The 11381-nt window shown below is 36.6% G+C and overlaps 1 protein-coding gene across 1 annotated transcript; it reads right to left on the reverse strand.

The window, feature by feature from the left end:
• Positions 1 to 2629: 2629 nt before the first annotated feature.
• LOC132662439 (olfactory receptor 2D3-like) lies at positions 2630 to 3553 on the reverse strand. Its single transcript, XM_060607908.3, has one exon. The coding sequence runs from the start codon at positions 3551 to 3553 to the stop codon at positions 2630 to 2632; it is 924 nt and encodes a 307-aa protein (XP_060463891.1).
• Between the last annotated feature and the right edge of the window lie 7828 nt (positions 3554 to 11381).

Raw genomic sequence — 11381 nt, forward strand, 5'->3', positions numbered from 1 at the left:
TAAATTTACTAGAATGTACAAAATGATGAAGAGATTTAAAAAATGGTTGAATAATGAGTGTCATGGAGAGTAAATAAATATAACATGGTACATTATTTTTAAATGGTACTACTTGACTGAATTTCCTAGAATTTCAGCTAGATTATTGCATGTATACTAATTTAATAGAACAGAAATATTATCTAAAATCCATGGAGGCATTTTTCATGTACCTCCAAATTCCAAACATTAGGGAAAACTTATATGGAAGTGATGAATAGATGATTTATAGGCAATAAACCTTAAACCCTACTATGGTATGAAAATAGACATAGTTGGAAGCTGGTGGAGAGGAATAATTTGAAGATATTTTTACTCTTCCTTCCCTGAGAAAATAAGGTGCTTCCCCTCACCTCAAGTGACAAGAGCTTCAAAAGTACTTTTGTGTCTAATCTGGAATTTGATTAATGTTAGAACAAGTACCTTCTTCACAAATAAAAAATCTAAAAGTCAATTATGGACTGGTATAGTCTCCCTGGTTGAAGAGAAGAGACAGCATTCCACACCCCAGAATTTAACGAAATAGGAACAAGCATGACTCCACTTGGCCATATGTGAATCCTATGGAAGAGAATTAGCCAAGTCTCTGTAAAAGGGACTCAGGCCAATAGAACCACTTGGTAGGTTTAAAAGCGACCTCTCAACAGAGGAAAAACTATTAAGGGGGAGTCATATGTGACCAGCTAATGAAGATAGGGCCTTTAAAGATGTGATTAGGTTAAACTTTGTCATTATGGTGGGCCCTAATCTAATTTGAGGGGCGTCCTTATAAGAAAAGGAAATTTGGACACCCAAAGAGATATATGGGGTACAAGTACACAGAGGAAAGGCCCTGTGAGGACACAGAGAAAAGCTTGCCATATGCAAACTAAGTAGAGAGGACTCAGGAGAAACCAAACCTACTGACACCTTGATCTTGGACTTATGTCTTTTACTTTGTCTTTTCTCTCTTTTCTTTCCTTCTACCCAGCCCCAATTTGCCAATCTCGCCTTAATTCAGTGATTAATTTTTCCTCTCCAAAATATTTCCAGTGGTTGTTCACACCAGCCACTTTCAGTACCAAATCTTGTAATGACATTTTGGAGCTCCTGCCCCTATTATCAAACCCCAAACTTTCTATAATTGGTTTAAATATTATGCTATTGTCCTCCAACCTTCTGGTGCTAACAGTCTTCTACAGATTCATATCCATTAGGAAGAAGGTTGGCAGGATCTTTATTCAGATTCTTTTCACTGGGGGGTTAGTGAAATGTATCAGGAAAAAGAAACCCCATTCAAAGCAATGAGACTTATTCAAGTTCTTCATGTACATGAAGCAATTTTAATTTTTATTACCTCACCAACACTGCATGCGTTCTTGAGAAAGAGATAGAGATAGAGAGAGAGAGAGAGAGAGAGAGAGAGAGAGAGAATTCTGAAAGGATAAAATTGACATGTTGACAGGACTTATTCCTTGAGGGGGAACTATGTGCGATTTTGTTTTTTAATACTCTCACATTATTCCTTTCATAATCAAAAAAGGAAACATTTACTTTTATTTTCTGAGGCGAATTCACCTGTACCCTCTACTCCCTCCAGAACAAAGTGATACATTTGAAATCACTCTCAAACTTATTCTGCTACTCATTGTAGCAGACAGCTACAAAACTGAGGAGGGCATGGAAAATAATTAGGGGACAGGTGAGACTGGCCTAAGATAATATAGTACTTAGTAAAGGGGTGAGAAGAAATCCGATTCAATAATATTGGTAGAGAATTCTACATAGTCAAGCTTACACGTCACAGACAACAGACACACATACACATGCAGACAACTGTACATACTTGCACACTCTTTCATACCTGTACACACTATGCACAAAATTATCCACCAAAAAATGGAGGAAGGAGAAAAGAGAAAGAAGAAAGGAATGCTTTAGAAAGGGTCATCATGCAGTACAGTTAAATTCATTGCCAAAGAGGGCCTGAAAGTTACAGAAACACTATAGGATTCAATCACTTTTAACTGGAAATAAGGCAGTTTGAGGTAATGCATCTATGGGTATATCTCATAAGACATCCTTATGTCTGAAAAGAATGCTGACTTTTTAACCAGTCACTGTTGATTTAGTCAGAAACATGGAAACAGAACCTCAGCAAGCCCACAGGTGACTGTATGACAACTTGAGTTTCCCAGCTCATTAATAGGTGAAGGATGCTAGAAATATGTTCAGGGAGATTAATCCATTTTTTCCCTTGGTCCAACATTTCAACGGTGAGTTTACTTTGCTAGGAAAATATTTCCCTCAGGAAAGAACTACAAAAAGAGACCATAAGAAAACAAAAGAGTGCAAGACAGAACATGACTCTGTTGACCAAGAGGTAATGAAACCTTTTAAGGAAGACACCAAGTTTCACATATTGTGAGGTTCTAGACACAATGTTTGCACTGAATAGGCATTTAATGAATACGTGTGGAGAAGAAAAATCAACTGGAGCATATAAAGCGAGGGAAAGAAAGGACAAGGATAGTAGTAGAGCTATTGTTGTCAGTCATAAGCTTCCAAGTGCTTAAGAAAAATGTCAGAAATCACTGCCTCTGAAGGTTGACTATCTTCCAACCAGCCTCCTGAGAGCACCCTTCACGTCCTTGTTCCTCAGGCTATAAATTATGGGGTTCAGCATGGAAGTCATAACTGAATAGAACACAGAGATGACCTGATCCTTTTCATTCATTGTCTTGGAATTGGGTCTCATGTAGGCAAATATTCCAGAGCCATAGTAGAGAACCACAACAGTGAGATGAGAGCCACAAGTAGAAAAGACCTTGAGCCTCCCCTCCTCTGACTGCATCTGAATCACTGTTGAGATAATATGCCAGTAGGAGACAAGGATGAGGGAGAGAGGTGCTAAGAGGATAATCACACCCATTGAAAAGAGAGCCATCTCAGCATTGTAGGTGTCTGCTGAAGCCAGCTTCAGGAGTGCAGGAGGTTCACAAAAATAATGATTAATTATATTCTGTCCCTGGTAGGGGAGACACAGTGTAAATGCACTGTCCACTGAACATACAAATGCCCCACTGATCCAAGACACTATGGCCAACTGGACACAAACCCTCTGGGTCATGACAGTGGAATAATGCAGGGGCTTGCAGACAGCCACATAGCGGTCATAGGACATCACTGCCAGAAGTGCACACTCTGTACACCCTGCTAAAAGGAAGACAATTATCTGCAGCGAGCATCCAGCAAAGGAAATGGTTTTCCTTTTTACGAGGAAGTGGACCAACATCTGAGGAACAATGCTTGTAGAGAAACAGAGGTCAGCAAAGGACAAGTTTTTGAGGAAAAAGTACATGGGGGTGTGAAGTCGAGAGTCACTTTGAATGAGGATTATTATAAGCAGGTTTCCAAACATAGAGAGAAGGTAAATGGTAAGGAAAACACAGAACAGCAGGATCTGGACCTTTGGATTCTGTGAAAGTCCCAGCAAGATAAATTCAGCCACAGAAGTTTGGTTTCCTTCTCCCATTAATGTTTATTCCTGTTTACCTGTCATCAGAAAGAAAACACATGCATTCTGAATGTTCAGTTTTCACAATCTTTATAAACAAGCCCAATGATAACAAGTGCACCTTGTTGGACTATTTGTTTTCAGATGCTTCCTGGTAGGTGCCAGTTGGCATTAGGATGCATATTGCTGTTACATAGTTTTTAAGCACGTCTTTCTTTGCTTGATCCATTTGGTAGGCTGAGTATCCTACTTGACATGGCTTCTCAATTAATCCTGATATCAACATACTTACATATTGCTAAATTACCGTGAAGTTTTATCTGGGAATTGTCTTTGGATCAATTTAATTTTTTTCTTCTCAATAAATATTTTGTATTTACCTGGATTAGCAGTCTGAGAATGAGGTGAACTTGTTTAGTCAATAAAACCACTTTTGATTTATAATTCAAAATCAAAACACAGAGGTCAATAATAAATTTGTTCATAATAGAGTAGGAGTTTCAAATATGGTTTCAAAGTCAACAGATAAAATGCAGCTATTAGTTCTGGCTTTTTTTCCGTAGCATCTTTATTTTTTATTTTTTTAATGTTTATTTATTTTGAGACAGAGAGAGAATGTGTGAGCAGTGGGGATGGTGGGTGGAGCAGAGAGAGAAGAAAGAGAGAGAATCCCAAGCAGACTCTGGCTGTCAGCATACAGCCTGATGTGGGCTCGATCTCACCAACTGTGAGATCATGACATAGCATTGGTCCCTTCCATAGCATTTTTAAAAGAGGCTTCTAAAGTAGCAATCCAAACAGGTAAAGGAAGAAAAGAAAAATATATACCCAGGGATCATAATCCTGGCCCTTGTATAAATATTTCACATGATTAAAAGGAAAAGTATCATGAAAAAATGTGACATTCAGAAATGTAACATAAGACTTCAGTGGCCAAGGCCCTATTCAAGAAAAAAAAAAAAGCCAGTAATAAGCAGGAGCTTAAACTTCTGAACTAGATATTAGTGAATTTTACTACTCCATAATGCCCAGTTTCAGCTCGCCTCTGACCTTAGCGTCAGCTGTAGTGGACAATTCTGACTTGCTTGGCACTGCTGACATTCTACGTCAAGAGCTCCCTACCTTGTCTTTTAGCATTCTGCCCAAGATGTTGAAGTATGGGCAAGTTAATGCCCCAAAGGCAATCTTTAACCAGAGCGCAAAGGAAAATTGATGAATAAAGACACCAGGTATTTCTGGGAAGCACTCTGTATGATTCTTACAGGTTGAGCTCTATGGAGTTAAGTCCCCATTGTCTGTGCCATGTTTATTATTATTACTATTACTATTATCATTATTATTATAGTCCCTAAAGGACTTTTTCAGAATTTTGTTTTAGATGAATTCAGAATGAAATTTGAATAGCACAGATATACTGTACATCTATTTATATACGGCAGCCCTCTAGAGGACCACAAACCATTGCGATGTCTAACATTTCTCTCTTCTTCTAAGAACTTTGGGATTTATATTGCCCCCATACAGAATGCATGGTCTAGAGTATCAACTTCAATAATCCAAACTTCACTGGTGTTTAGTTGTTTCCTGTGTCACTCTTACTGTTTCCTTATACCACTTCCTGGAATCACTTTTCCAATAAGCTATCTGCACCAAAGTTCTTTTCTTATCCTCTTCTTTCAGGAACCTAAACTAAGAGAAATATAGGACCTGAGATGGAGACCTGATGAAGACAATATTATTACAAGTCTGCCTTGTTCAACCGAGGAGTTCCAGCTGTGTCTGATGATAATGACTAACACTTACTGAATGCTTACTATGAGTCTGGCATAGTTCTAAGTACTTTATATGTGTTAGTTTATTTAATCTTCACGATAATCCTATGAGGAAGTATATTTTCAATCTCTATTTTACAGATAAGGAAATTGAAGTGTAGAAAGGCAAAGTAACTTACTAGTCACACAGATATCATTTACCAGAATTGGAATCCAAAGCCCTAGAGTCTTGTCTGGCATCTGAGCTTTTAAATCTTCAGTCTTATTTCAGTCACAATTCCAACTGCAGCAGCTAGTACTAAAAAATCCAATCATGTAGATGGACTCCCCACAGAGAAATCCAAGCAATATTCAAGAGACAAAGGAAATTATCCTCAATCCCAAACATGTTCATAAATGGCTTGGCTCCTAAAGTTGGCTGAGGTTAAGATTTTCACATGTTGCCAATTAGAAAATAAACTAGAAAGAACTAAGACTTGTAGTAAGGTTCCAGCCAACTTTCTTTAAGTTTAGGAAGGAAGGAGATTTGTAATGAAAGAGAGGATTCAAGATCCAAGTAGAACAACCAATCAGATTTAAGGGACAAATGGCATATCTGTTAGCAGGGTGAACATGGTGCTAAGGTCAATTTCATTCTGATACTACTGCTGACTATATGGTTGTCATAAATTTATCATTAACACTCAGATTACTAGATTAAATTTGTAATATAGAATATTTGGATTTAGTAAGAGATACAGGAGCCTAAGTATCATGTATAGGATCTTGTACACTAGGTAGCAGAGCTTACTCCTCCTCCTCCTCTGATCATAATAATAACAACACGGACTAAAAACTTACATTTCATGGCACTTAATATGTTCCAGGCACCCTTATAAGCATTTAATATTTATTAATTTATTTAATATTCAGAAGAGTTTCAAAGAAGTAGATTCCTAATATACTCATTTTATAAATATGGGTTCTGAGGGTCAGTGAATATATTTAAAAAAAAAATAAACTTTCAGGGCTACAGAGATAGTAGATTTTTGAATCAGGATTCAGTCCCAGGTAATCTGATTCTAGAGCCCAGCCCTGATATTGTTCTACTGAATAGGAGTGCGGATTCTATTTTAAAAATATACTCTGGAACCATGCTCTGTCTGAGTCCACAGAAAAAGCCATAAATGGAACACACCACAGAATTAGGATCTGGGAAAATGTAAGGCAGAGGCTGATGGTATACACAGAAAATAAACAAATACGCTATCTTTCTGTAGTGTGGAATCAGGTGGACAGGAAGCTAAGCAGTGTCAGTGAAAATATCCGCAACTTTTTTTTTTTTTAATGTTTTTATTTATTTTTGAGACAGAGAGAGATAGAACATGAGCAGGGGAGGGGCAGAGAGAGAGGGAGACAGAATCCGAAGCAGGCTTCAGGCTCTGAGCTCTCAGCACAGAGCCTGATGCAGGGCTCCAACTCACAGACTGTGAGATCATGACCTGAGCTGAAGTCAGATGCCCAACTGACTGAGCCACCCAGGTGCCCCAACTTCTTTTTTTTTTTTTTAATGTTTATTTCTGAGACAGAGAGAGAAAGAGCATGAGTGGGGGAGGGGCAGAGAGAGACGGAGACACAGAATCAGAAGCAGGCTCCAGGCTCTGAGCTGTTAGCACTGAGCCCCACACGGGGCTCAAACTCAGAAACCGTGAGATCATGACCTGAACCGAAATCGGTCGCTCAACCAACTGAGCCACCCAGGCGCTCCTATCAGCAACTTCTTAATATTCCTCAAAGTTAGTTTCCTGCTCTTCCTTCTTTATTTACATATTGTTCTTTATGGATCTCATTTACATCCGTTGGCTCAATTATCACCTATATCTAGACTGCCTCAAAGTCATCTGACAACTGACCACTATTCTTAGCTTGAATCCTACATTTTCAATTTTTTTTCTGGATATTTTTTCAAGTTTTTATTTAAATTCTAGCTAGTTAATATATATAGTAAAATTGGTTTCAGGTATAAAATTTAGGAAATCATTACTTACATACAACACCCAGGGCTCATCACAACAAGTACCCTCCTTAATACCCATCTCCCATTTAGCCCATTCCCCACCCACCTCCCTCTACCAACTTTGTTTGTTCTCTATAGTTAAGAGTCTCACGGTTTGCTTCCCCTTCTTTCTTTTTTTCCCTTCCTCTATATTCATCTGTTTTGTTTCTTAAATTACACATGAGTGAAAACATAAGGTATTTGTCTTTCTCTGACAGACTTATTTCATTTAGCATAATACACTCTAGCTCTGTCCACATTGTTGCAATATTTACAGTAAAACATTTTGCCTCTGCTTGAAAAATCAACATATTTGGAATTTAAATTTTACTCCATAAATCATTTTTAACTTTAGGGACTCCATTCTTGGAAATTCCACTGTCACTTTTCCTAACCATCATGACCTTAAAATATAAAATCAGCTTTGACTTCTTTTATCCTCCTTGTTTCTGCAAGTTGATCAATCATCAAGTTCATTCTTTCAAACATCTTTCAAATCTCTAACTTTTCATTGTCATTGTCATTCTTGCTAGTCTAGTAAGTCATTCAGTTCTGCTTGTATTATTTCAATATCCTAACTTGTTGCCACACCCTAGAATCAAACATCTTGTATTCCACTAACTGATAAATCTTCCAAAGTAAATGGTTTCTACATCTAATGAAATAAACTCCAAATTCTCTAGATGAGCATTTAAATCCTATCTCATGCTTATCCCAATTTCCTTCCTTTTTCTGTCTTAAAAGTGTCTTTGTTTCAGTGAAATCAAATCATTAATAAACTATTCATATTAGATTCTAAGAGCTTGGTAAAGAAAAAAAAAGAAATAGAGATAACAAGAACAGGTCATACAAGTATATCTATTAATAGAGAATAGTTTAAAAATTATAAGAGAATATCGTGTACTCATTTAGAAAAAAAGTGTTGAATTTCTAGGAACAAAAAAACAATTTTTAAAAAGTTCTGAGTTTCCAATTTTGAGAAAAAAAGGAAAGATATAAAGAGACTGACAACCATAGGAAATGGTTTAAAATATTTATAATTGATAAGACTCTGGCAAATATAGTTTTACAGATGTATTCTATATAAACATCAAGGAATGGATAATTCTTAATATTTAAATTATACCAGGAGATAAAAAATAGGATGTTGAAAGTTTCAAGAAACAAAAACCCATCTCAACCTTTGTGAAAATAAATCTATTGCTCTTATAACTGATGAGAGCTGGATACAGAATAGGATTTATCCAAAGGTTTAACATGACAGGAAGTCTGAGTTTTCATTTCTTTTTTTTTTTTAAATTCTATCATTCTAGGTGTCACCATTTTCTTAAGAAAATCTCCCTTTATGATCTTAACATAATTACAAAAAGCTCCCACTGTTACCCCTTGTTCAAATATAAAAGGAGAGATAGAACATATGTGACCAAGATTTCTCCCAAAAGTTCTGAGAGTCAGCCTGATTGGAACATATCATTTTAGCAGTGGATGTGAGAGAGAAATTAACTCAGTCTAGGTCAAGTGCTGGAAAAACTAGTATGGAGTTATGTGTATAACTACCATGGCTGTAACCCCAACCACACCTCTCTTTAATATTTCCTTCTTCTTATCCTTTATATATGCTTTAAGGAAAATAAACTATCTCATAAAGTAGTTATCCTTAAAGGAGTGTAGGGATGAAGAAAAGACAAGGAGTAAGTTTCAGGGATGCTAGTAATTTTCTGTTTCTTAAAATGGGTGCTGATCACATGGCTATGCTCATGATGTGAAAATTCATTGAACTATACACCTGTAATTTCTGTGTTTCTCTGCAGATATGTTATGCTTTAATATAAAAGTTTACTTTAAAATAGAACATTTGGCAGGTATAATTAGCTGTCTCAGAAAAGAGCACTCTTTTAAGATAATTGATCCACAATAAATTGTCTAAATGAATGAACTATCGTTTATTTAAGGTTTCATATTATAGCGTATTATTTCTTAAAATTTTCTGGATTCAAAATCTCGAAATTATAGAAAGAGGAAGAGGAAGAAGGAGGAGGAGGAGGAGGAGGAGGAGGAGGAGAAACAGAAGCAGAAGAAGAAGTAGCAGCAGCAGCAGCAGCTGGAGGAGGAGGAGGAGAGGGAGGGGGAGGGGGAAGAGAAGGAAAAGGAGAAGCAGGAGGTGGAGGATGGAAAGGGAGTGGAGAGGGGAGGGGAGGGGGAGGATGGAAAGGGAGTGGAGAGGGGAGGGGAGGGGGAGGATGGAAAGGGAGTGGAGAGGGGAGGGGAGGGGGAGGATGGAAAGGGAGTGGAGAGGGAGGGGAGGAGTAAAAAGAAAAGAAGGTCATCATGAAAATTATAAAATGTTACCAACAAAACTCAACACAGTGGATTTTTTCTAACCTTTCCCATAACTAAGTAGCCTCAGAAAGTAGACTCAGAAAAGAATTCCCAGATACATGAGGCAAAGTGGTTATGTTAACAGCTAATCTAACAAGGGTTTTCCTAACTTTACAATAAGAGTGAGTTCTTTGTTTCCTTCACCCCACATACTTGACACAGTTAATTCTATATTTTACTGCTACTTTCAACACCTCACTTCTGATATCAAATTGTTATTATTAAAATGTGTGGTTTGTAAGTAAAAGGAAACGCAAATGCTTATCCCCAAAAAGTGTTTATACAGAGTGCTTATAAAAACAATGAGAATTTATAGATTTTAATTACCTAAAATCCATAGCAGTGTTGGCCATGGGTGAGGTTCTATCCAGACACTCAATATATTTCTTTATAGCTTTTCACATAGTTCTCACCATTGTCACCCTTATCCTAACAGTTATTAGGGATACATGATTTCTTGCCCACATATAAAAATAAAAATAAAGTTTCTTTGCAATAGGCATTCCCACCAAAGGTACTGGGATAAAGTCTGATGTGGCATAGAATCATATTCCCTACAAAAATATGGATCCACAAAACATCAGCAAGTTTTGAGCAAAGGAAAAGTGCTATTAAAAACACAACTATCAAATATCTAATTCAGCTGTATATTTGTCTATTTTATTTTATTAACAAATTCTAATGCAAAAATCTGATAAAGAGAACACAGAGTGATAGAAATTTACCCTTCAATTATCGATGCAAAAATTGCAAATAAAATAATAGCAAATGATAAATGGAAGTATATTAATGAGGAATATATAATACCTTTGTAGAGTTTTACCAAGCAATGTAAGTATTTTTGAACATTAAGGAATAAGAAGCATATGATAACATCAACTGAGAAATATAAAAATACAAATACAGATTTCCAATTCTAGTAATTGTTTGATACCTGTTATAGACCAACCTTTCCACCAAAAGCAGTTATAAATCCATAAGACCTCAAGAGACAAAGATCTTGGAGAAAGAAGATGAACAATATCGTGGGCCTGATAGGCAGAATTATTTTTTCTCCTGTCTGTGGATTGTAAAGAAGCAGCCGAGAATCTGATAAACTCAATACAAAGTAGGGTCTGAGAAGCTGAAAAGTTGAGAAAATTTTTTCAACAGTTTTAAAATAGTGGGGGTGAGGGAGATAAAAATAGGAGCTTAAGACTTACCACATGTGATCCCAATCTTTACTTGGGCTACTTGAAGAGCTATAACTTTAGAATGGGGAGTGAAATGGAAATATATAAATCATCTCGTTTAGTCAATTCAATCTCTAACTTGCATAAGACAATCTTCTCTTTCCCTAAATCCCTGATGAAAGCAAAATAAGTTGTCTTTTAGAGAAGGTAACATATCAGAACCTCAAATTAGCTTTACAATATTCCCTGCACAATGTCACAGACTCAGCAAAATAAAATTATAAGGCATACCATAATATAAGAACCAGAACTACTTCTTAAAATAAAGGAAGAAGATAGAGGCAGAGGAGAAAGTAAGGAAGTGAGGAAGAGAGTGAGGGACAAGGAGAGAAAGAGAGAGACCACACAATAAACAAAATGAGCCAAGATGGGAAATCCAAATAGTTGTGTTATCAGATATAATCTTTCAAATACTGTCAGTTAAAAAA

The sequence above is a fragment of the Panthera onca genome, chromosome D1 (assembly GCF_046562875.1).
Source record: "Panthera onca isolate mPanOnc1 chromosome D1, mPanOnc1 haplotype 2, whole genome shotgun sequence".
Classification (NCBI taxonomy): Eukaryota; Metazoa; Chordata; class Mammalia; order Carnivora; family Felidae; genus Panthera; species Panthera onca.